This window comes from Podarcis vaucheri (genome assembly GCF_965113315.1).
Source record: "Podarcis vaucheri genome assembly, chromosome: 10".
NCBI classification, from domain to species: Eukaryota; Metazoa; Chordata; class Lepidosauria; order Squamata; family Lacertidae; genus Podarcis; species Podarcis vaucheri.
In genome coordinates, this window is record NC_138748.1 from 40994862 (window position 1) to 41021887 (window position 27026).

General features: G+C 40.5%; 1 protein-coding gene across 1 annotated transcript in view; it reads right to left on the reverse strand.

Moving 5' to 3' along the window:
• Positions 1–549: 549 nt before the first annotated feature.
• The window catches only part of NUP205 (nucleoporin 205), a 37536-nt gene continuing 11059 nt past the window's right edge, over positions 550–27026 (reverse strand). Inside the window, exons 12-43 of the mRNA XM_082238653.1 lie at positions 26046–26251; positions 25562–25744; positions 24325–24375; positions 23476–23685; positions 22589–22688; positions 22083–22220; positions 21630–21819; positions 20703–20823; positions 20121–20202; positions 19449–19613; positions 18502–18626; positions 18084–18198; positions 16681–16830; positions 15442–15516; positions 14245–14402; positions 13655–13735; positions 12644–12835; positions 11846–12116; positions 11539–11637; positions 10851–10999; positions 9554–9745; positions 7819–7940; positions 7102–7240; positions 6794–6920; positions 6468–6544; positions 6185–6313; positions 5935–6061; positions 4973–5139; positions 4309–4432; positions 3004–3132; positions 1892–1965; positions 550–1328 (exon numbers count right to left, since the gene is read on the reverse strand). Coding sequence (XP_082094779.1) covers positions 1176–1328; positions 1892–1965; positions 3004–3132; positions 4309–4432; positions 4973–5139; positions 5935–6061; positions 6185–6313; positions 6468–6544; positions 6794–6920; positions 7102–7240; positions 7819–7940; positions 9554–9745; positions 10851–10999; positions 11539–11637; positions 11846–12116; positions 12644–12835; positions 13655–13735; positions 14245–14402; positions 15442–15516; positions 16681–16830; positions 18084–18198; positions 18502–18626; positions 19449–19613; positions 20121–20202; positions 20703–20823; positions 21630–21819; positions 22083–22220; positions 22589–22688; positions 23476–23685; positions 24325–24375; positions 25562–25744; positions 26046–26251 — 4421 coding nt within the window. The 3' untranslated portion in view covers positions 550–1175. The remainder of the gene's footprint in view (positions 1329–1891; positions 1966–3003; positions 3133–4308; positions 4433–4972; positions 5140–5934; positions 6062–6184; positions 6314–6467; positions 6545–6793; positions 6921–7101; positions 7241–7818; positions 7941–9553; positions 9746–10850; positions 11000–11538; positions 11638–11845; positions 12117–12643; positions 12836–13654; positions 13736–14244; positions 14403–15441; positions 15517–16680; positions 16831–18083; positions 18199–18501; positions 18627–19448; positions 19614–20120; positions 20203–20702; positions 20824–21629; positions 21820–22082; positions 22221–22588; positions 22689–23475; positions 23686–24324; positions 24376–25561; positions 25745–26045; positions 26252–27026) is intronic.

Sequence of the window (27026 nt, forward strand, 5' to 3'; positions counted from 1 at the left end):
AAGGTAGAGCAGAGGTTGCTGTTAAATATACACACTAATGCATGATCTCTGTAATCATGAGTGGCAAGCAGAAATTAAACTGCAAAGAAGTCCGCTTCATTACTGGCTTCCAGATGCGATTCAGGAATCAGGATACTGCTTGGGCACAACATTGCCCTCAGCTGAAGTGTTTCATGATAAGCTTTTAGAGAAAACCCAAAACAATAGCACTCTACTATGTATGCATCAGGTTAAGGTGCTCAAGGGTGCACACAGGGATAACCTGTAGCTGTCAAGTCCCCTGGAAGTATAGTCTGGAACAGCCTTGTAATTAAAACATTCAGCTGGTAATTAGGCAACATGAAATTGCATGCAGGTGAATGAGCACTCTATCACTTCTTTGTGCCCAGCAGGGAGAACAAGTGCTTTGAGTTCTTCAACGGCCACAGGAGGTTGAAGAATTGTTTATTTTTGGTAGGCTTTTGTGGCTTTATTTAAAAGACTGTTCTGGAAGTAACACCTCATATTTCTCTTACATTTTTGATGAACAGGGATAGAGTGACATGAGGGTTAAGTTTTAAAATCAGTAAGGATTTTAATGGTTTAAGCACATCATCCACTTTTGAATGAAGTTTTCACAATGAATATGTACACAATAAAATAAGTAACGTCCGGTAACCTAGATTCCCCAGGATACATTGCTCTCCCTTTATCCCTAACTGCATATTATATATAACTACAAAACTGTTACTACTTCTCTTTTGGAAGCATTAAGGCAAGAGTACAGCTGACGTGAAGAGTGGTTACTTATGAAGTGGGTTGATTGGTTTTCTACTTCTATTTTGGCAATCAACAAAGAATTGAATCCCAAAAAACAATCTTTATTCCCATCGGCATGGTTTGTACTTGTTACAGCTGTGAAAAATCAGCCAAGATCCCATTTCTGATCTAATTTGTTCTTTTAAATTACATCTCCTTTCCATAATAGTTTTGTTTTTTGCTTCTACTCAAGATGATTGTATGTATGTTATTTAAAAAATGTTTATTCCCCCCCCCTTCAATAGGTGGAAATAGAAAGAATTACACAAAACTGATTCATTATTTGAATGAAAAAATATAGCAAAATAGTTTTGACCATAATTTAGAAAATGACACTTGTACAAAAAATAACTTCAGTGAGGCAAAAGCATAAGTCTTCAGGTCCTTGATAGCCTCAGGAGTCCACGGATACGTCTAACGAGTGCTTGAATGAAAGTGTAGCGTGATCGGACCTTAGAATAGAGGCTTTCAATGTCAAGGAGCTTCTTCTGCAGCGATTCCCCAAAACTGTTGATGGCTTCAATCTGAAGCTGGAGGAGTGGAGAAAAAAATTATGATGTAACTTCTGTTCATTAAACCCTGTTTTTTAAACAAACAAACATTTCTTTCTTATTCTCATATAAAGTTTAATTAAAGTTATGTGGATTTGTGAGGGGAAGGCATATCATAAACCCTTGAATGATAAAACATTGGTCTCAATGAGTTATTTCTCAAGTTAGGAAAAAAAATCAAAGGATCAGGGATAACTGCAATCTTAACAATGTACTCCTTTTAAATTTTATTTCAGAAGGATCTCTCATCCAGAAGTGGAAATGTAACTAGTCATCTTCAGTAATTATGCAAGATATAATGGGAAGCATGAATGATGTTCTACAAGTTCCTCAGAGTTTATTCTATATTTCTTCCCAAATAGAAAAATGAACTAGGTTACAGCTCATTTGTCTGGAGCAGATAAAGTCAAAGCAGCAGCAGAACCAGAAGAGGAGTAGGTGCAGCCTCTTCTTCAGGAGTCCACACATCACACTAAACCAAGGTTAGCATTATGTGTGAACTGAGCCACTGTTTCCAGAAAAGACTATTTGAAAGATCTTACCTGATCTATATCAAGTTGGCTCACTCTGCTCAATCCACTTTTAAAATCGAAGTTAGGATCTGAACTAAAGGTATCTTGGAATTTAAAAAAATGACAATAGTTACTTTTAGGTACAAAACAAGCTTTCAAAATGTGTAACATAAAACAATTTATAGGACTGTAGCCTATGTGCCACTGAACTCAAGAGCACTTTCAGCTTAGTAGATATGATAGGACTGTGCTTTAAGATTTCTAGTTTGTTTTGTCTATACAGTAATCGCCTCTATACCATATCATCTTCCTATCCTAATTTTTCACCAAAACATACAGGAAGAAGTGACTTACTTGTCCCAGGCAACCAAACTGGTTTTCCTTTAAGTCAACCTCTAGCTTTCAACTTGGCAAAGCCACGATCTGAATTTCTGTGACTTGTATACAGGTGCAACAGTAATACACCTGGCTTCAGCTGGTGGGATCATTAAGCTACTGCAACCCACAAATCAGTGCCATAAAGTATCTGAACATATGGGGGCACAGACAAAGATTCCACAGTATATAGGAAAAAGGTAGTCAACTTTTTCTTTTGAACTGAGAGGAAACATGACTTGGGAGATCTGAACCTTGTTGGTGGAATCTCTCCCCATCAAACTCCCTTATCAATGTTACCTGTCACCCATCTACCACCCCCATAAAACTACTTGGCTAGCCCCCAAAGGACTCCTCCTGAAAGGACCTATTGAGTTCACCTCTTGAGGAGGTAGCTCAAAACTTTACAACATTCAACAAGTTTGCTGAACTTAACAAAATAATAAAGTACTTCAGTGTAATTTTGTTGAACAAGAGACACCTATTTTTAATGCAGCTGTGTTTGATAATCCAATTAAGATCAGTCCAATCAATGCAAGAAATCCCTCCCTGCACTACTGTGGTGCAACAATTGCCAAAACTGCATTCAAACACATACTGCTTGCACCAAACAAAAGTAATGTTTATGACTGAATAAAAAATTGTTACCACTAAACTTACTTAAGCAGGCTAAAAACCATTCAGAATTCTTAATTACACTGTCATAACCTAGTGTGTAACTTTAATCACACAGCATAATACAAGAATCCCTAAAAGTCTAAAATTACCTTGTAATCTTCTGCTCTTTATCCGATTCCTGGAGGCCAAAAGAGAATCTTGAGAATCCGTCGGGGTACAGTGTAGCAGATAGTGTTCAAGGTGCCGCCAAAGAATGAAAAGGCACGTTTCTATAATATCTGCAAGCATTTCTAGTAAAGGAAAATGCATATATATATATAGAGAGAGAATTTGGAAACGAGGGCTCCTAAGAGCCCCTATATTGCCTCAACATTGTTCTAGAAAACTTAACCATCTTTAAGTACTAACACAAACAAGACCGCATTTCTCCAGGGCAGATCTTTCCCCACAACATTCATGCATATTTCCAAAACACAGGTAGGAGACAAAACTGTTGTTGATACTGTCCTATTGTTATCATCACCATAAACAACATCATATTTATACTCTGCCTTTTTCCCTGACAGGACTCAAGGCAACTTACAGATAAAACCAAAACCACTAAAAACATAGAAAAATTAAACATTGAAACAGATTTTTTTATATGTAATTAGCTTGAATTCTATCAAACATACATAATTACAAAAAAGCAACAGCACAGCACTAGTCCTTTATTTAAAAGCAGTCAATTCCCAAAAGGCTGTTGGAACCAGAAGGGAGGAAGCCTGTCTAGTTTCCCTAGGGAGGGGGGGGGGGTTCCAAAGTCACAGAGAAGGCCCTACACTGGTAATTTCCCAAACAAACATGTGTAAGAAGAAACTGCAAGCCACCTTACCACCAACACACACTACTAAAGCATTAAACAATTTAACAGTTTTGCATTACATGTCCAACAAACAAAAAAGAAATTAAGAAACCCTTAAGACCAGAAACTACTTCTGCCTCTTAAAAAGGGACAGAACCTTCTCTCTTACTATATTCCACTGTTTACGAATGAGATTCATATCAGTAACCAAAAACCGGGTTTTGACATTTTCTTATGTTACATTGTAAAATTCATTCTGATAAATTTGAAGGGCATTGGAGCTAGTTTCTAGACCGGTGATAATGCAGTTTTGTAATATAAATTATTCATTGTTAACCACATATCTGAATGAAGGAGACACTTCCATCTATCTGTAAGTAAACATCACAAGTTCAGGTTTGCAAGGAGTGAGTCCTTAGTTGGGTACCATACGCTGCAAGGTTTCATGATCTAGAAAAGTCAATATTTAAAGTGTGAAGATTGACGAATAAGCCCCTCTCTCCCTCAGATTTCATGAACAAGTTCTGAATTTCCAATTTTTTTAAAAAAGCTGACTTAGAAATTTCACCAGTAAAATTTTCAGTGTCTCGTCATAATTCTCAAAAGATACAGCAACACAGAGAAAGCAACTTGGCTCGATTGTTGATCAACTTCACCAACCGTCGCTTTGCCAAGATGTATTTTTGGGTAGTAGAAATTTTGTCTACTCCAGCGAGCATAACTGACTGGCACAACTGTGAAAAGAACAAACACACATATAAAGACATACTAGACATACTACCATGTAGCTGTTCACTAAAGTGTGTAGGAGCCCTACAGACTCCACTACACAGAAAATCTGACTTTATCCTATTTTACAGAAAACTTAAAAACATGTTAATGGGAAGCTTTGGATTTATGACTACTTTTGTTCTTAAAAGAAATCAACTTACATATTTTCAGACAAACTAATCCCTAAGCTGATAATCTCTGCGAAGTTTGATGGGGAAAAATAGTTTAATTATGTAATTTTATTCTATCAGGGAAAGTAAAAATGTTTAGATGTGTCTAAACCCAGAATGTTTACCTCACACTAGCCCATCTGAGAGTTAATAAGTATAAATATAGATGTTGAAAGAAAATCCCAACAGGATGCTTTTCTGGAATGTTAGAATAATGTTATGGCCACTGATACATTTACTAAGCTTTCCTTCACCAACTGGTTATTTACAATAACGATACATTCTTTTGCATAATAAATCTGAAGGAGACTCAAAGGAACAGAAGTTGGTTACCTCTTTTATCTCATCTGGTGGCAGTTGCTCCACATTCTGCAACTTGCTAACACTCTGACGATGGCTGTCGTAGTAACTGAAGAAGTCATTGGCACTCTGCTTTAACAGATAGACAATTATACCCAAGCCAGGCAAACGCCAATAAGGAATCACCGTTGCTTGTGGATCTAAAACAGATGACAATCCAAGTTTTAAAAATTAGCTTAAATTCCCTGAGGGGCAGTAGTTAAAGCCTAAATTTATAAACATTTAAATTAATTTAATATATAGATAAATACAAAGATAAATTGATGTAACCGCATTACTTATTTTGTGATAGATGTTTCACACAACCAAATACGGCTATCTGGGCAGTATTTTCACAGCCTAATCACTATTTCTGTCATATAAAACTGCTGGCAAGATATAAGACTGATATATAAGACATAATAATAAATAAGCTGTTTAAAAGCCTGACCCACCATAGAAAATTTCTCAAACCTTCCTGCAGCATCTCATAACACAATGTAAAGGGAATTTTCAGTATATGAGAAAGAACATGCCGAGGTTCGTTAACTTCTTGCCAGTGTTAACTCAGCTTCTGGAATACTGTGGGAAAATGATTGCTTGTACATGAGAGCATGAGCAAAGTTCTTATTGTTGCAGGGTGATTTCATAGCTAAAAGCATCCTTGGAGCATGAACAGCGCGTGAATAGCTCGTGCTGTCCCAAATGATTGGTCAACTAGCATGGCCTGATGCTCGCATGGTCTAGTGTGATGGTCCTTATCTGCTGGCTGAGAACAAATTGCTTTGCTTGTATTTTGTATCTTTCTGACTTCACACAATAAAGGCTGTGCTGCAGTAGCTCTAGGGAGCCAGAGCAGCCATATTTCTTCAACCCATCATGGTGTGAGACTGATTTCTTCAGATGTCGAGCTGGCACTCGACATTTGTTCTACACCAGTAAAACCACCAACCAACCTTGTCGAGGTCCATCTCGATTCGTGGTCTCAGACAGGCTAGGAGTGAAGAGGCAGACTGTGTGCTCAAAGGTGGGAGCACACTGCATCATCAGCAACTGGCAGTATTCCATCACATTGGCACAGATCTGCAGAGGAAGATAAAAAGCAAGAACAGCAACACCCTTAGGATAATGGCAAAAAAAGGAGAAACAGACATTTTACCATTGTGAAAAAGGGACTTTTAGTTGTATTACTCAGCAGAGGCTCACCTGTTGCATGGCCAGTTCAATTTCATCTCTCTTGTTCACTTTGTCTCCCTCTGCTTGATCGTCTTGCAGCTTAAACTGACGCAATCTATCACCACCACCAAACCTTGTTAGGAGGCCCAAGCACTGGCGCTGAAAATCAAAGGAAGGTAGAGAAACTGATGACTGTTTCCGCCTGCCAGGTATAGCTGCTTGTTATCTATTGCATGTCTGTCATGCCAGGGAGGAGGGAGTTGAATTCAAACCATTAACACGAAACAGTTGCTGTGATCATAAAATTGCATACCTGAAATCGCCCAATATGTCCTTGCAGTTCAATCTGCATCCCTTCAGTAACATCAAGGTCAAAATCACCTAGTGCACCTAATGAAATATAATACAATGGGGGCTCAATACTTATTTTTATTCTTCTTCTGGTTAGAATGCATAATCAAATAAGCGACACATAAACATTAGCCCAAGAGTTTTTGTGAACTTGACACGCCTATTCAGTTCTATGCAAGTCAAAAGTTTGCACATAGTTTTACAAAGGTGAGTTTGATGAAAGAGATATTTGTATGTAACAAAGTTAATGATTAGAATGACTATAAACTGGCTGCTAAAGGTACCCACCAGGCAGAGCAGCTTTGCTGATTATCCCAGTCAGCAAGGCCAGTTCTTGCAACGACCCCACACTGACTTCTTGACACCGCAAGATTGCTTGGATAGTATCTGAATGTGATATTAGGAACTGCAAAACCTATAACGAAACAAGAAAGTATATACAGAAATAAAAATAAAATACAATTAAGAACTTTAGGACAACGTATCAGTAGAGGAGGCTTGGAAATAACAAAACATAAAACACGAAGTCTGCTGTGGCAAGGAGTAACAGTAATGAATAGCCGACACCACTAGGAGTTTCTTGCATTTTCCCTTACCTGTCCTGCAGCCTGTGCGTGCTCTGCCATACTTGATGTGAGGATGACCTGGCACAGCCGAAGAGCTGGCAGAAGAATCTGGCGATAGCGTTCTACAGGAGCCGGAATAAAGACGGGGGGTTCTCGCATTCCAAATATTCTGAAGAAAGGAGATAAAAGAAAATGAGAAAGTAATTAACTGGTAGATTTTTAAAAACATCACAGCAACTCATCAGAACATAAAAGTTATGAAAGCTGAGCGCTGACCCCACTCTAAGTCAAGTGGTAGCAAAAGCCCAGTGGGTTCCAGGAGCTCCCCAGGGTTTGTCCTCCTTTGAAGAATCAAAGACGTGGAGGAGACTGACATAGCTTTAAGAAATATAATTGATTCACATATTTACACCCTCAGTCTGCAAGGAGGGAGTCCAAATCTTATGGTACAGTCATCTCAAGAGAGGCTTGTTCCTATCAACAGTGCAGCACAGGAGTCAAAGGCTGCAGAGCTACTTATAGTGAAATAATTTTGTACCACATCTCCAGCAAACATGCACTATTACTAATATACTTATACCTGTTTGGATAGGATCCTTCCTGACACAGCAGCATGAATTCAATGAAGGCATATAAATGTTAATCGTTGTAAAACACGGAGTGGGGCCTCAGCATTGAGAGATTTTGTTCTCGGGATGTGTTCGCAACTTGGGACATAACTCTGAGGACAAATTGTATGACACTTACCCCTGCTGATCTGTTTCCGGTCGCATGTCATAGACCTGACACTGGGCAAGCTTCACAATCACTCCAGATCTACGTAATTCTAGTGCTCCCTGCTGTATTTTGGCCACTTTGGTCAGGAATGCCTGGAACAGATTGTAAAAAAGAAAGAAAATGAATTTCAAAAAGAACATAGGACAATATTTTTGTTTAAGTCTTTTTCTGTCAGCAACCTTAAAACATACCCTCAAGTTAAAAAACAAAAACTGAATTAAATTTGTTTATTTAACTCATCCAATGGACGTGATTTAAAATACACTTATTTAGAATTCTAGGATTTAAAAGCAACATGGTGTTGCACTAATCTAAGAAATTGCTGAGAGGTTTTTTTCTATGAACTGATCCCCCATAACAATTCATAAACTGCATTTGAAATGCTTCTAAGCCTCAGAGGCAACGTGCCATGCAGAACTGGTGTGTGTGTGTGTGTGTGTAAAAGCTGCAGGTCAAGAAATTCTAAATTCTAAAGCACCCGCAACTTGTTGAATTACCGTAGGTTTTCAGATTTCGGATACTGGCTATACAGGCTACTGCCCCTTAAAAGACAAGCAACTGCTGAGGAGCAGAAAGGGAACTCTCGCCTGATCCAGTACAGCAGAGCAGATCCAGAACTTGCTATGTACAGAAGTGGAGAAAAGACTAGGATGGAAGTAGGAATCCTAGTCCAGCAACCTGACACACCTTTCTTTCTTCAAAGAACTTTCCTACAGCTGGAGAGGAGAACACCCTGTGTTTTATACCACTAAGTAAGCTATAAGAAGTATGAGGATAAGACATCTCTATCTAGTTAATATTTGTAATAGGAACCCTGATGTGACACAACACTTATTAAGCCAGGTTATGCATGAGGTCCATGAACCCACACACAGTTTCTTTTGCTCTTGCCGTGGTTCCTCCTGCCGTACAAATAGAGAAACAAGCCAGGAAGCTACAACTGACCATAGCTTCCCATTATGCACAAACTGGGAACAGTGACTCCCAAACATGCCAGTACCATCTTCCCCCCAAAAGTTAAGACATCCCCCCAAAATAAGACCTACTTCCAGTTTTGCCTCTCGCTGTAATATAAGGCATCCCCCCCTGAAAAAGACCTCCCCGATAATAAGGCCTCCCCCAAACATAAGGCCTCCCCGGAATATACGGTAAGGCCCCTGAAGCTACCATAAGGCGTCTGACTCCTCTGGACCGTAGCAGCGGGCGCCACCGCGCAGCTCACTGATTGGCCGCAGGGCAGCCGGAGCTGTTCAGGCAGTGCAAGGTCTCTTTAAATCAGAGAGCCCATGCGGCCGCCAGGACAATCTGCCGCCTGCTGCTTGCTCTGCACTGACAGAGTCTGGCTGACTCACAGACAATAAATGTGTACCATATTCTTCTTCATGCTAAAATAAGACATCCCCTGAAAATAAGACCTAGCACATCTTTGGGAGGAAAAATTAATATAAGACACTGTCTTCTTTTTGGGGAAACGGTATATGAAACCATGTTATCTTACAAATCTTGGCTTGTTTGGATGCCATACACCACAATTCCCAGTTTGCATGTAATGGGAAGCTTTGGTTAACTGTGGTTTCCGTGCTTGTATCTTTACTTGCACAAAGGGGCTGTATGCAGGTTCATGATGCTCATGCACATCTTGGATTATTAATCCAGGATTTGGCTGTGTGGAGCCCAGGTCACTGAACAGTTATTAAGAACTTACCATTTTTGACTCATAGGTGTACAGTGCTTTAAGCAGAGGAGGCTGGGGTGTAAGTAAGCTTTGCAGCTTGAGGTCGTCATCTGCTAGGCTATCTACAAGCACTTTTAGATAGCCACTGTTGGAGAGATACAGCAACCATTGCTGCTGTTTATCTACAGAGATGATGCGATCAAGCAAGGCTAGTGCTAGCATCTGAAAAACAAATATGAAAGATTCAATTCCTCAAGAAAGGATACAAAAATTATCTAATATCTGCCACAGCTTATTTAAAAACAGGGTCTGCAACTATGTTGAAATAATGGGAATGTACAATATCTGCAGACTAGCTAAGATGATACTGGCTCCTAATACTTTAATGTTTTACATTTGCAAGCATGCCAACAAATATTGTACTATAGGAAGTTATTAGTCTATAGTTGCAGCTGCATATCTTGCTAGAATGCAAAATGAGAGAAAAATGATTCCCAGTTTCAGAGGTGCTCTAGGGGGGTTGCTGCTGTGCTAGTTCCAAGAAATCTCCACAAAAGCAAAAACTAGTGAAATTTTCTTGTTTTCAAATGATATTATTTTAAAAGTTCTGATAGTAAATAAATTCTGTGAATGGGCCACTAATCTCCAGATTTAGGAAATGTGTAAGAAAACATGCATTTAACCTACCCCCACTCTAGATCACTGACTGCTGAGTAGGGTAGCCATTATCAAGGGGGATGGCAAATGTAGATGCTATTTTTAGTGGCAAAAACCTTTTTTATAATGTCCAGTTTGGTTGGTCATGATTATGTACATGCTATTCATCATTAACTGTGTTTCTTCACAAACTGGCGAATTACATTGAAACTATATGGACTGCTTTAAAAATGAAGAACAGAACAAGAGTAAACACCGGGCATTCTTTCCCAACCGTCATAGCTTACATTATGTTCGCTCTTCATTATCTACTACCTTTTCTGCTATAGAACCAACTTTAAGTACAAATGCAGTCATTTTTTCCAAATGTAAAAACTGAATGATGTAACAAGGAAAGCAGGCTAACAGCTGCATTACTCAGGCACAGGTAGCAAACGTTTACCACACTTCACCTGGTATATATGTATTATCACCGGAAAATAATTATCAAAAGCAAGTATGTAAGATATGAAAGACTTACTGAACTTCTTTTTAAAAAATCCTAAACTGTCAAGTAATTCTTTAATAAATATTTGAATGTTCCAAAATTCAGACATCAGTGTGTGTTTCTCCCCAAATTGTGACCTGAACCTGTTTAAAATTAAAATACAGAATATCTTATTTTATTTACCCGTCCAATTTCATGACCATCACAGGCATCTCGGCAGACCACCTCCATTAGGGCAGAACCATAGCTTTCAATAATTGCCATGTTTTCTCTCTGCAGTTTACTGTAAGCATCTTCAGGCGCTGTTAAACACTCCCACGTGGTCTTCTTGGCTATAAAGAGGAAGAAAAGGACAAAATTAAAGGCGAACAACTACATTTGCCTTTATAGGGAGGGGAAGAGGAGAGTATTTTAGTTGGAATGTTCAAATGAGAAAACAGATCCCTCAGCAAAGAATGTTACTTGTAACAAAATACAAACAAAAAAGCTTCTTCGGATGAACTCTGATAGGAAACACACACATATTTACTTCAGTGAAAGGACACAAGATGCCTTCAATGGAAATGTGCTCATGACAGAAGAAAAGTAACCACTGCATTCACACTTTTGGGTCACTGCAGTCTATGAACATAGATGAAATCAAAGGCTGGATATGGGGCATGAAATAAAACTGACCAGTCAGCTTCATACATATATGGGACTGGGAAATAATGGCTTTGGGAAGCCTGAAAAACCCCCAGAAATAAAGTTATTATTGCTGATGGAGAATGCGGGGGGAAGTATGGGACTGTGAACTCTGGTCATATAAAGAGATCCAATATAGTTGCAAATGCAGCGCATGTTCTCTTTTCATCACCATTTTGTATTCTACCTGCTTCTAGGGTGTCCGGTTCATCTGGTCTCTGAGCAATCTGCAAGTAGTAAAGCAGTGATCCATACAGATGTGTTCTCACTCGCTGGAAGCCACCACCTGCTCAGACAGAAAAAAAGGGTATTTATACTGTGGAAAAAGATAGCACACATAAACCATTCTTCTGTTGCTATCCACCTCTACTTATTTACAGAATGCTGGCTTTTGTAATGCACACGCCAATCTGTTTCCATAGAACTTGGGGAGCACATCAATCAACTGCTTCAACGATTATGGAAACTATTTTAAAGTGGTCATTAAAAATTACCTGTTTTCAGAATGAAATCCAGAATCTTTTTCAATATGATATGTAGAGAAGAGTCTCCGATAGAGGCGAATCCCACCACCATGCCTTCAGAACCAGGTGGTGTTGTGAAAGAACCGTCCAGCATCAAGACAAACTGCGAGTGCCCAGGCAAAGGGACGGGAAATGGCTCCTTTTGCTCTGTTCGCACACATTGACTTAAGTGGGCGGTCAGGGTGAACACGGCTGCCGCCACTACAGGCATTAACTCCTGAGCAGCATCGTCATTCAGGATCTTATGGGAACAAAAGAAAGAGTTGCTATTTTGGTACATGCTTGCGATACACGTCTGCATAATTTCTATAGGCATCTCTAATACAAATTACTATAAGCAGAATGTTCAATATTAAATAGCAATGAGACAAATGTGTCTCAGTCATGAAGCGGTGTGTGGTACAGAAACACTGATCTCCTTGCTAGGACCCCCCCCCCCAAACTCTCTACTTTGATTGGATCCGAAAGGTACAGCTATGACAATCCAGGAACATTCAAAAGCCCATCCATATCCAGCCTCCCAAAACTCCCTTGAGTAAGTGTTAAAAAGTTTGTAAAGTGATGTTGGGAAGCAACAGTAACAAAAGCTAAGTCAGTGGCATAGCTGACTTAGAACATATAGATTTTGTTAGGGGAAACTGCTGGTAAATATGAATGGGTTGGAAAGCATTAGATATTTCATAATTCAACTGTGCATTTTTAAAACTCAAAATGGACACCCAAATTGGCCGTCAGTGTCACCATACCATGACATTTCATGAGGCTTACCTTGTCATGCAAATCTTGTAAGAGATCACGGATAATAAGCTGCCTATCTTCAGGTTGTATAAGGTCCTGTGGGCAGGCAGTTAATATGATTTCCACCAACTGCCTCCAGGACTCCAGAGCATGCCGCTTAGCATAGAGACACTGAAGGAGCTTGTTCCGTTCCACAACATACTGGAGAATTGTGTTGATTTCCTGGACGGTCAAGGAAAGGGTTATCTCATAGGAGACCAAAAAAGGCTCTATTTTTAAACAAAGTTGCAAAGGACATATCTAAAAAGTAGCTTCAGTGAAAGTTAATTTAAATTATATCCTTGGCCTATAATCAAGCAGGGAGTGTGCACACGTTTGCGTTCTCTGCAGTTTCCCAAGGAACCCTAAGACTGCCTTTCAAACTCAGCCAAGTTTCAAAAGTAGCTTGAGGATTTTGCCAGGGAGCTGCTTAAAAGGGGGGGGGGGGAATGCCATCAGAGGAATGTGGGTTGTCTCCCCTTTGAGATTCCCTTTAAATAGCAACTCAAATTGCTTTCTATGCACCCCTTCTGGTCAGCAGAATTCTCAGTCTCAGTTTTCCTTAGAAGCAATGCTCTGCTTCATCGTGAAACCAGCATCAGTCACTGGGTGGCCTTAGGTAAGACGAGAATTGCCAGCGCTACCTACATCCAAGCCCTGCTGAGACAATAAATGAAGTATCACAAAGTAATTTATCTGAAAGCATTTATAAAGTGAAAAGAGCTATATAAATGAATGACAGATATTGGGCTCTTCCAAAAAACAATTAGTAGTAAAATAATCTGTGAAGCTGTTTTTCAAGAAATGGCCACAACTGTGGTTGAGCACATGCTATGCGTGTCAAAAAAACCTCCTGGGTTTAATCCGCAGCATCTCCATGTAGGGCCCTTGCTTGAAGTCAGTCAGTGTCAACAATACTGAGATAAATGGACCAATAAATGGATTCTGTATATGGCAACTTCCCAGGTTTCAATCAAGCTTACACATTTTAAGTGGTCTTACCTCCATGAGCAAAGGTCTCTGCCCAAGGGCTGCCATTCCTTGTAGGGCATTAACTTCAGCAATCAGAACTTTGTGGAGATGCTAGAATTGAAGAAAGGAAAGCGGTGTCTTTTGCTAATCTATTATGTGTAAAATTTGGAGACAATTGTGAACATGAAAACACTGCTAATTCCCTTTCCGCAATTTCATTTCCACCCCAGTTCAACTTAAATGTAAGAGGCCAAGGAAAGTACAACAATGTTCAACTTGAAATGTCAGCTTTCCTTTTAAGACATTCAATATAAGGCACTGTGTTTTGTAAAGAAGCTGGCACAACAGTGGTATGAGCCTGAAGATAACCATATCACTATTAGGTACGTAAATAAAAACCTATATAAATTATTCCAGCGTTAATTCTCACTTGGAAGAACATGTTTGAGAGGCTACTAACGTAAATGCTGACATAACTGAAGTCAGTGGGAGAGTTAAAGTTTTATCTAAAAGTCTTCCACGGGGGGGGGGGGGGAAATGTTTGAATATACATAATGTTTGCTGCACTGCACCCTTAAACTAACTGAAGCCAGGTACAGAGGTTTATAAAAATTGCTCACCTTGACATTGCAGATAACTGGTCCACGTGCACTTCTGTTCTCGCAGTTGGCAATGACCTGCTCAATTTGAGCACGATCAAAAAAATCCAGCTGCAAAGGTTCTGGGATCTCTTGACTGAAGTCAATTGAGTCTAGGATGCTCAAGATCTTCCTGCGTACTAAGGAAGGAAAAAATGTATTCAGAAATGGAAGAATCAGAGTTTAACTGAATTCTGAAGACAGAAGTTAAAGCAGCTTTAATGGAAAGAGCTTTCTGATCGTAACTAAATTTTGTTCCTAATGGTTTCCTTAAAATCTATATATAAAAAGAGGAAACATTTAAACCTGAAATGTTAGATGTAGACACAAATATCTACTTACAGCAGGGTGGGAAAACCTTTCGGCCTGGAGGGCCAGATATTTCATTCCACCCTCAACCTCTGGGCCAAATGACATCAAGTGACGGACAGGTGGATGGTCCTGCCCACCTCTCAGTGTTGGCCTAACGGTGATTGGGAGAGCTAGTGAACAAGCAGGACTGAACTTCCCACACAAAAGCTGATGCATGGTGAATTCAATCCTGCTTTCTGCAAGGTTGGAACGCGCAAGGAGATGTCTTTTGTGCACCTGAACCAAGCAGAATTGAACTCCCCAGTTGATATGGAGGAAGTTCCATCTTGCTTTCTTCTGTCACATCTCTACTTGCCCCACACTTTACATATGCAGGTAGGCACGGTTTGGAGAAAACAGCCTGGTGGGCCAAATGGGGAGACTTGATGGGCCAAATCTAGCCTGTGAGACAGAGGTCCCCTGCCTTTGATATATAGTCAGACCCTGGACTTGTACAACCCTATCTGACCAAGATATTGTCATGCACACAGCAGTTTGATTGCAATAGTGTTGGTTGAGGCTCTCTCTCCCCGCCAGGAGCTCTGTCATATAAAGGGTGATTTGAGGAGTATAAAAAGACCCCGGGAGGTGCAGTAAACAGCCCAACAAACTGCAAATTAGTATACAGATTTATAGCTCATGCCTCCAGTACATGAAACAGTTGTGTTTTAGATTGCTGACACAACATTTAAACAATAGTTTACAGTTAAATTAATTCACCTGGCTCATACCCACCAATTCCTCAATATAAGCAAAAGCAAACACAGGACTGCTCAGGTTCTAATCCAGAGTAGAAGGACTGAGTAAACCAGCCACAACGAGACTTACCTTTGGCAGCAGTATCAAAATGAAGAAACCCACTAACAGACCGGCTTTCATCTTCTATGCCTCCTTCACCTTCAGCTAAGAGGATTGAAATTTTGAAAAAGTTTACTTAAGAAATTGCCTTGCCCCATGCGGACCTATTTGATCACTTTGATCTGCGGATCTTGCACTTTTACAAGTGTCACATGATCGCCATATGAGGAGGCATTTCATTAGTGTAGCAGCACCTGTGGCTTGGACCTCCCTGCTTAATGACATTAAACAGTCACCCTCACTATATTGCGTTAGATTGCTGCTGAAAACTTTCTGCTTCAGCAAGCATATACAGACATTATTTAGTTACCAATATTTGTTGTTAAAGTTCTCAATTTTATATTTGCTTTCAGTTATGATAGTTTAATGCATATTTGTTTTAAATCAGTTTGTGGATTTTAGCTGTGTTTCACTGAAAATTTTATTTGTATACTCCTTGGAGAGCTTTTCCCAAATGAATGAAAGCAAAGTTGCACAAATTCAAACTTAGCAAAGGACTTAAAAAAATTTAAAATGCTGCTTTCTAGGGAAATTCCGGGACGCGGATGGCGCTGTGGGTTAAACCACAGAGCCTAGGGCTTGCCGATCAGAAGGTTGGCGGTTCGAATCCCTGCGACGGGGTGAGCTCCCGTTGCTTGGTCCCTGCTCCTGCCAACCTATCAGTTCAAAAGCACCTCAAAGTGCAAGTAGATAAATAGGTACCGCTCCGGCGGGAAGGTAAACGGCGTTTCCATGCGCTGCTCTGGTTTGCCAGAAGCGGCTTAGTCATGCTGGCCACATGATCCGGAAGCTGTACGCCGGCTCCCTCGGCCAATAAAGCAAGATGAGCGCCGCAACCCCAGACTCAGTCATAACTGGACCTAATGGTCAGAGGTACCTTTACCTTTACCTAGGGAAATTCCAGCCTAATAAATGCATTAAAATATTGTAAGGTTATAATGATTTCATTCTGTGTATGGTAATACGTCTCAAGTGCTATAAAATATATAAAGCGTACTATAAATGCTCAGTACGGCCCACAGCATGACTGCTAATTCATGTGGTCTGAAACCTTGGCTTATATTTACTTCCAAAGTTAGCCACTATAAAGTGTAAGGAAAGCATTATATCGTTCAGATATGAACGTGGAAAGTAATAAAAAAATGGAAAGGAGCCCTTCAGATATGAGCAGTCTTTGATTCTTAGAGCAGCCTTCCATTCTCCATTTACCTAAGTAGGATTTGACAGGCATGTCATCCAGAAGGAGGTGCAGGAGTCTCTGTGTGTGAGAACGCTGGCGGTTCAGGGAAGTAACACGCAATTCTATAGAGGCCGTCTTCATTAGCCAGGACATCTGGTTCAAAGCTGGAATCTCATGCTCTGAAAGTCAAGATAGGGCAAGAATGGGAGCAAGACAGACACTTCAGAGGAGCCTACCATTGCTGGTTGGACTCATGTTATATTTGTTACACATCTGCTGCTTGGAAATGTAAGCAAATGGGGCATTGCTCTCTGTGTGGGAAGTTGTTTATGTAAAGCAGTTTTCCACACAATGTAATTAATGGCAAAGTGCTGAAAAAGAGGAGCCGCTTTTGAAATGTATATTCTCTTGGCCCTCCAGCTGCACAACGCAGACATTAATCACCTTATTAGAAAAAAATAATGCACACAGAGTGGCTCTAAGATACCTACAAATACAGTGGTGCCCCGCAAGACGAATGCCTCGCAAGACGAAAAACCCGCTAGACGAAAGGGTTTTCCGTTTTTCGATGCGCTTCGCAAGACGAATTTCCCTATGGGCTTGCTTCGCAAGACGAAAACGTCTTGCAAGTCTTGCGATTTTTTCGCTTCCCCCCCTTTTTCTAATCCGCTAATAGCCTTTTAGCCGCTAAGCCTTTAATAGCCGCTAAACCGCTAATAGCGCTAATCCGCTAATAGGGTTGCTTCGCAAGACGATAAAACCGCTAGACGAAGAGACTCGCGGAACAGATTATTTTCGTCTTGCAAGGCACCACTGTACACAAAAGGAAAAATGACTTCTCTCTCCCTGCCAGGACAAGAATTTGCAAATCTTGCTAAGATGAGACTTTCCAAATTCTTTTAAAAAGGCAAAAAAGAAGAAGTGATTCTTCCAAGCAATGAATGAGAATTGAAAAAAGAATGTAAGATCACTGGTGTCTCTTCAAGTTGTATTCAATGCTATATGAGATACAGAATGCCTCATTCTTCAATACTTTTAAAAAGGCCTTGAAGATATTCTATTCTCTGTCATGGTCTTCAGTGACTAGTTGTAGACTGAGTGACATAAATGGTGCTGTGATCTGTTTTTTCTATCCAATGCTGGGTTATTTGTTGTTTTTACTAGTTTTATGAAGTAGATGTTACAAATATTCTAACTACTATTTTTTGTGTATATTTTGCAAGCCACTTGTAAATAATGTAGGTAGCCGTGTTGGTCTGACGCAGTCGAAATAAAAAAATTAAAAAATTGTCCAGTATCTGAAGAAGTGTGCACGCACACGAAAGCTTATACCCAGAACAAACTCAGTTGGTCTCTAAGGTGCTTTCTTAAATGCAGGTTATAAATAACTTGCTAAAAATAAAATTATGAGACTGTACTTGAAAAGGCTTACCTTTGACAGAAAATGGTAAATGCTGCAACTGAGAGAACAAAAAATCCTGGCTGGTTCTCAAATATCTCATTGTCGGGCCTGAAGTGTCTGAGCAGGCACACAACTGATAGATCACCTGTTTGAACAAGACAGAAATCCAGATATTAGTTTCCTTTAATATTAGCCAATATATTTCTAATTAAGTATTGTATTTGAACTCAGATCTACTCATGCAATCCTATACACATTTACCTGGAAGTAAATCCCATTCAATTCAATGAGACATGCTTCTGAGTAGGACTGCAATGTTAAATGTTTTTTAAAAATCGAAATTATACTAGTAAATTGCAAAAATCAATTCCCTCCTAATTGAAAGCTCACTGGATTTATACAGAGCACCCCATTTTAGCTTTCCTAAAACAGGAAATATCATGTATACCTGGTAACACAATTCTGCTAGATGAGGAGATTGTTGAACCGCTGTGGGACCAGACCTTGTTTCAGTACCATTCTCCAGTATGGTCAAAATAGCATGTAGGCAAGTTCTAGGGCAGCCCAATACACCTTGAAAATGAAACATTCATATTTAGGGGGGAAACTGTGCATGATGTATAGAAACGAAACATCACCCTATTTTAAAGATTTACTTCACAAAAATAGCAAATATTTTACTCTAATTTAACATTGCATTTTATCAAAACTGGACTATGGGCAAGGATCCAATTATTCATTCATGTTGTCAAATTTATATATACTTTCACACTAATGTTAATACTGCTTACAAATTTGAAAAGGTAATTAACAAACAGAACAGCAAGTAGATCAGGGGTGACCAGCCTTCGGCCTGCGGGCCAATCCTGGTCCTTCAGGGGGTCTAGTTTGGCCCTCCAAACGGTCCATTTCCCCCAAGCCACGCCCATTCATGTCAGCTGATGGCCAAGAGTGGGATTTGCTGCATGCCTGTTCCCACCTCCAAAGCTGCAGGATTTAATGCCCCACACATCAACTGATGAGCAGGGTTAAATCCTGCTCAGTCTGACTCATCTTGCGTCTTGCCAGGTTTTGCAAGGTGTCTGGTCATAGCTGTAATCACTCACAGTAAAGTACCCTTGACGTAGATCAGGCTTCCTCAGACTCGGCCTTCCAGATGTTTTTTGGCCTACAACTCCCATGATCCCTAGCTAGCAGGACCAGTGGTCAGGGGTGATGGGAATTGTAGTCTCAAAACATCTGGAGGGCCGAGTTTGATGTAGATCATTTTGTTATGTCTACTGAGCATGAAACTTCTGCCCATTCTGGGCAAAAATTAATTCCTTCTACTACTGAACTGATTCTTTCCAACACATGAACAGCAGCTCCCCCACCCTGCCCTCTTCAGCCATGTACCTGGGTCTTGCAAGTTTGTGTTGCTCACAGGCTTCTTGAATTCATAACCCAGAAGATACAAGGCAAGATTTGGTGGGCTGCACTCCAAAGAGGCGATGAGAAGGTTCAGGATGTTAATCCTTGTTTCATGGTAAATTGGGGCCTGCTTCCTTTCAGCTTCAAGTTCTGGGAACCAAAAATACACATCAGTGATACAAATTCATGAAGTGCTCAATTCTAATATCCATTGGCTTTTAATGGAAACATACATGATTTGCAATAATGTACAACATTTTTGTTACAACAGGGAAAATAATCACTTGCCTAATCACTTGTGTTGACCTATCCAGGCAGGGAAGCGTACACGAAAGTATTTCCACGTGTCAACATGCCTCAAAGAATTATCAGCTGTATAAATTGCCAGTCCATCCACATAAAAGTATTTTGTGGAGCAGCGACTTCTACAGAATTGCTTTTAAAACTAGCTTGCAAATTAGTGCTCTGCCTTTTGCCCAAAATGTTATAAAAATAAGAAAAAAGGGCACATGATTCTGAACTCAATTATAGGCCAAAAATATATTAATAAAATGGTTTTCAGTTCTGCAAATAATCACATTCTGAGGATCCTTGATAATTCTTTCTCAGTTATCCAGCAGCTTATTTTTATGTACAAAAAATGGACTACTTTCATACCTTCATCAGGATTAATGATTTCTTCAGCAGCTTCATTGTCCAAACATTCCACAAACCCAGCCATTAGTTTCTGGCTGATATTCTGGATTTGCAACCAAAGAATGGAAATGAGAAGATAGTGAGATATTATACGATGACACATTGATTTAGGGCCTCCCCTGCCAATCTTGAAGCCCAGGTAGAACAATATAGGGAGAAAGTCTCTTTCAGGAAACTGGGTCCTGAGACTTTAGGATTTGATACATCAAAACATCTTAATGGACCTTGTGTTGAACAAGTAGCCAATGCAGATCTTTTGAGTTATATGGTCCTGTGCAGACCATATAGCTCAAAGGATCTGCAGACCCCTTCTCCCAGAAATCAGTTGTAGGGAGTCTTGGAAAATGATCTGAAGTTACATGAAGCAGTCCTATTGCTAAGGTTAAGTGAGATTTGATTGCTGACTAGATGGGAAGGTCCTGAGAACCATACAAATGTAAACAACTCCGACCTGGATAGAAACCATTCTAACAGTAAAACCATGTGCTGGCTACATCATTCTTCCCTAACCCTTGCATAAAAAACAAATGTAACAACAGTTACCTGGTCTTGTGTGAAGTCTCCAATCAATTTGACCTGAATATTAGAATTACAGGAAATGCAACACAGGATCTTGGAACTTTCAAAAGCCAGTTCAGGATTGGAATTGCCATGATAAAGATACCTTGAAAATTACAAGAACATAGGAATTGTCAATTCCAACCAGAAATACCAGAGAAAAGGGGGGAAAGGGAGCCTTAATAATGCTTCCATGCTGGAAGCCGCCCAGAGTGGCTGGGTGGGGTACATATAATAAAATTATTATTATTCATAAAAATTAGTATCAAGGCTAAAAATATGTGTGCAGAAGCAGGTGAAGGGAGGCGAGAGCAGCAGCAGCAGCATTGTTCACTGTGACAGAGATGGCATGAGGCAGCAGCAAGGTCAAGCTCTGGGTTGCCATTGCTGCTGTGCACACCTGTGGGCTGCTGTTGTCAGCCCTGCCACTGCTTCACCCTGTCCCACCGACACAAACACAGCACCACTGCCACCAGCAAGGTGATGCTACTGCTCTCCCCACTCCACCCCCATATGCTGATCCTGCATGCAGCTACATCAGACATGTATATATTATACCAAATCCTATTATACACAAATAGCTCTCATTTGTTCCAAGTGCCAGCTGTTTATAACCAAAACAACACACACACACACACACACACAGAAGGAGGGCGTCAGCAGACCTAGGGGAAACCCCAACGACTTTCAGACATATGCAACTGCTCAGAACAGATTCGTAATTTGGACCCGATCCTTAAAATCAGGTCAGAACAGAGACATTATTTGATTTCTTTGCAGTGGGCTGAATAGCGATAATCTGTGTAAGGAGCAGAGCAAGCTGTAGGAACCTCTCAACAGGCACACAATGGTCTCAACATTATGCCAGTCTCTCTAGAACCACATCTGTCTTCCTGAATGCATTGGTTCTACCTGGCAATATTCACCACATGGTCTGCCTTTTTAGTCCGAGGATTGATTCCTTGCAGCAGCTGTTCCAGGGATGTAACAATCAGGGAGAGGTGGCTTTCCCTTAACAAGTCCATGAAAAGGTTCTCTTTCTGTAGGGTCAGATTAAGCAGCCCAAGGCAATACTGTACAGCTTTCTCCAAGTGCTTCTTTCCTATGGAAGGAAAGGAAATAAAGACAATCCCACTTCCATGCCTAGAACGCTTATGAGGGAAAGATATAATGCTGCAGTCAATCTACATATGTGCATTAATAGAGCCATAATAAATCAGTTTGTATTAAAAGACCCGACTCAAGAATGGCCAACTTTTATTCAACAGTTTTCCTTGCAGTGGATCTACATAATGAAGAATTCAGTTCACTGGCATCAAAATATTTTTTTTAAAGTTGAATTCTTAATTTATTTTTGCTACATACCAGGGAAAGGAGCATAGGTATCTAGTTGTTTAACCCCTTCTTCCAGCAAGCTAAGACACAGTTCCAACATTGGTGACTCATTCAACAGATGATACATCAGGTTAAATCCAGGTGGTTTATAAGCTATAATTTCTTCTCCTAAAAAATTAAAAGCACAATTCAGTAAAATCAGCATTATAGTTTGTCCAAAAAATGTCATTTTTTTCAAAGCAAATCTAAACACAGTCACCACCCCTTCTTCTCCTATACCAGCTTCAAAACAATGACAAAATCCAGCTGCTTTTGACATTGTAGTACTTTCTTCCCTGAATTTATAACTTTGCATTTGCTCATTCCGTTTGCCTGTTAGACTATAGTCAATTCTTCCTTGCTAGCTTCCCCCAGAACTACTTTTCTGAGTCTGAAGGACCAGTCTACAAGCCAGCAGGAGAATTGGTCACCATTTTGCTTTCTTCCCCAAACAAGATACAAAAACGAAGCTAAAGACAAACCAGGGAAGAGCATACCTTGTAACTCGACATATTGGTCCACAAAATCTTCAAGCTGAGGTTCGTAATCTCTCAGCAGCTTGTAAAAAACCTCTAGAACTGCTTCCGCTACTTCCCACTGTCAAGAAAAGCAGGCACAAAATATTATTTTGAAAGTGGACATCTCAAACCTCAGCTTCCCATTTTAGTACGATAAAAAGATGCCTTCTGCTGAATCAGGCTATTAGTGCAAGCAGCTCAGTACAATCTATGTTGTCTGGCAGTGGCTCTCCATGCAGTCAGACAGAAGCCTTTCCCAGCCGCTCTTCGAGATGGCCAGGAATTGTACCCGACTCTACTACTGAGCTATACCCCTTCCGAAGTATTGCTAATCTTCTAATTCTGACCATCATGTTATGGCAGTGGAATACAGTGGTGCCTCGCAAGACGAAAATAATCTGTTCCGCGAGTCTCTTCGTCTAGCGGTTTTTTCGTCTTGTGAAGCAACCCTATTAGCGGCTTAGCGCTATTAGCGGCTTAGCGGCTATTAAAGGCTTAGCGGCTAAAAGGCTATTAGCGGCTTAGAGTCTTAGAAAAAGGGGGGGAGGGGAAAAAATCGGAACACTCGCAAGATGTTTTCGTCTTGCGAAGCAAGCCCATAGGGAAATTCATCTTGCGAAGCAGCTCAAAAACGGAAAACCCTTTCGTCTAGCGGGTTTTCCATCTTGCGAGGCATTCGTCTTGTGGGGCACCACTGTACATGGAACCCAGTCACTAGCTCAACTCAGATTTAATGTGGTTAGCTGTAAATTTTAGGGGCAGAAATTAGCAAAACATCACATCATTTTAAAAAGTCAACACCATCAAGTTTAGAAACATCTATAGAAGTTATTTAAAAACAATACATATTTAGAAGCAGAAGCTACCTTCTCAGCAGCTCGCCGATAGGCCCTTGTACGAAATCGAAGAAACACAGAATCTCTCAGAAATTGCAGATATGGATCAAAGCCTGGTGGGCGCAAGCCAGCGCCCAGGTTAGAAGGAAATGAACTCTCCACCAGTGTGCTAATGAGCCGGCAGAAAGCACGAGTTAAAGGATACTCCTCACACCGGGATTCAATTTCATTCAATTCAACCTTTGCAGGAAAACAGAGAAGCAAACATTATTAAAAATGTAATTTAGTGCATCATAATGTCAGAATGTATCTATAGAAGGTTTTTTGGGGGTTTTTTTTACACAATTACAATAGATTCTCATGATTCACCACAACCAGTTGGATAGCACAAGGCATGTTTGCCTTCAAAAAATTACTAAAAGGAGGTAGGGCATTAAGTTTTAGTAGGTTTTTGATTTGCCTATTGCTTTTCAATGTCTATGGCCTCAATTAAGCTGAAGCTAGTCAGAGCCAAGTCAATTAGTAATCAGTGAAACAAGTTAAGTCACAACAATCCTCATTGCTTCCAACAGTGCTTGCAGTTTGAGAGTCAGGTGCATCTAAGTCAATTGACTTCAATAGGTTTAGGCATGCTTAAATCTGCACAGCATCAGAACACTCATCACAACCAATTTCAGGCATCTACTCATCTTGTAAGGATTTTTTTCCCTTTTGACTTTTCTGAACAATTTGACTTTTTTAAAAAAAAAAATGAGTATGTGCACTATTATTACTATTTTTAAATATGCAAGTAAAAGACTCTGAAGCTCCTCTTTGCTGAAGCAGTCCTACAGCTTTTCACTTTGTACAACCATGTAGCTAACTAGAAACAGATTTTACCTCAATGCCAATGGCTTGTCTTTGGCCTGGAGTTCTGACAGTTTGTAGTATCTTTCAAAACAAACAAGAGAGAAAGGAAATGATTTTTCATAATCATCAAAAAAACATGAGAGCTAAAAAATGAGCTACACTATTTATCTTGCACACTCTTTTTCAAGAGCTTTTATGCATATGAAAAGGTATTGTCACCCTTCCAGAAAGACAGATTAAACTCTATCCAACAAGCTTTTAATGCAGCACCTGAAAATACCCGTCCCAGTAGAGAACACCAGACTAAAGCAAATGTAACACTTCCCGTTCCTTAACCATGATTATGGGGTTGAGTCGCATGCTCCCTCTTCCCATCCTCTTCCATTTAGTTTGCAAATTCACACATAGTGCAAATGTAACAACTAACCACAGCTAACACTGGTGACAAAAGGAGAATGGAGAACCTGAACAAGAAAGGAGGAACTATGGAAAAGGAGTGCAAAGTCCTATCGGCTTTTCCCGTCACCAAGGGAATGAGCACACAAAAGTTACAAGTCCGCCAATGTTTACAAACCTGCTAAGAGGCTACTAGCCTAAATTTCCATGTTGGCCACAGAACAGAAGCAGCTCCCTTCTGCAGCTAGCATAGAAACACAGGCTATTAACAAAATTGCTTCTACTAAAAAGCAGTCGAGGAGCGACATAGCAATCCACTTCTCTACCACCAACTTGCTCATTTGCTTTATTGAATACCTGGTCACCTAGGATTACCAGGAAAATTATTAAATATAAGGCTGCATTGCATCTGCGCTAGCTCTCCTTTGTAGGCAGCAAGATTTTGTTGATCGGACCTAAAAGGACTAGAGTGCTAGCATGATCAGCTGTCTTTACCTCAAGACACATTCCCACCTTCTCTCTACAAAAAGGGAAATCTACATTTCTTCTTAACCTTATTCAGAATCTGCCAGTACAGATTTATAATACATAAGCAAATAATACATCACAGAAGGGGAATCTATTGGACTTGCACTTTTTCATTCTGTTTCAGCTGCTGCTGCTACAGCCCAACATTCCGAACACAGAAAACAATGCCATGCATAGAATTAACTCCACCTGATTTTTAAGTGAGAACTAGCAACAGTTGAATAAAACAGAATTTGGGGGAAAGCATGAACTTCTAGTATTCAGAGCATACATTGCTAAATAGTGTCAGAATACGTACAGGATTGCACTAAGGGTTAAACTGCCATGGAAAAAGTTAAGATACCTGGGTGTATTCCAATGACTGCCACAGTGAAGCAGCAATTTCCGGAGATTTCCCAAAGGCTGAAAGAGTCTCTAATAACTCTGCTTTCAAAATGGGATGGATGCCACATTGCAGAAGTCCCAAAATTATAACCACTGGTGTCCACTGAGGGTGTTCACAGAGAGCCAAGCGGGCATTCTCACTCTAGAAAGGAAAGAAAGAGCACCAGTGACCTCTGATGATTCAAACAAAAGGTAAGCAATGTCATTATGGGCCAATTATATTACGAATAAGTATCCAACACTAATAATTTCCTTACTTTCTATTTTTCTCCCAGTCAAAATGAACTTCAGTTCAAGTCTATCAATGGCTATATCATTTTTCCTCTAGTACACCTGACTTTTTAATATAAAATGTGCTGGGTTTGTAAAGCCAACTTAATTAATAAAATAATGGACAAATGGAATTCTGAGTGCATCAACCATTAAAGGAAAGGCCTGTTTACCCATTTCACTATGGTTTCTGTAAGTTGCAGAAATGAAATCAATCCATCCTGTTCTTTCTGGGTGATGCCTCTGAGAGGAAGGTGACGATACTGAATGCTATCTGCACTAGGCAAATCTTTCCGCAGGTGCTCATGGTACAGCATCAGAGAGTGGAAGAAATGCTCCCAGGAGACAGGACTGCCACCTGCTCCTTGGATGTTTTCAGCTAGAAAGGGGGAAAAAATATCTGCATGAGTACAGATTGTGTTAACTAAGCCTACACCTTAAAAAACAAAACCTGCCCTAAATTTAAGATTAAACATTTTTATTGCATATCATCTGAAAATCACTAGCAATCCTATATTCTAATATTAAAATACACAAAAAATATGCAGTGGAAAAACCTGCAAAGGGAAACCAAAAACAACTGAGTATGCTTAGTGGGCAGGAAAGCAGACTGATCGTTGGGTGGGGAGGGTGGGGTAGAAGAGGATGGAATGCAGTAGCCTGGAAAGGGCACGGCTTCCTAGAATCCTTAAGAGGAGCACTCCACACTGCAACATTTGGTTGCGGGTCCCATTTGTTTATACCATGGGTTGGCAAACTAAGGCCTGGGGGCCGGATCCGGCCCAATTGCCTTCTGGATCCGGCCCGCAGACAGTCTGGGAATCGCCGCGTGGATCGCCGTGGGGATTCTGATAGTTCGGGCTGCTCCCTCCCTCCTCCTGGCTTCTCCCCGCCCAGCCTAGAAGAGGAAGGGGGTGGGCTTTGTTGAGCTGCGGTTGGCTGTGCGCCATTTTAAGCAGCCCCTCCCCAGAGCCAGTCCTTTCATGCCACTCATCGTCCCTCTGCCGCCGCCCCCCCCTGCTGCTCACAAGGCACAGGTAAGTAGCCACCGGGGCTCGTCCAGTGCTGTGGAGAAGGGAGAGGAGAGTCGGGGGGATTCCCCCCCCAAAAAAATAGTCTGGCCTCCCACAAGGTCTGAGGGATAGAGGACCGGC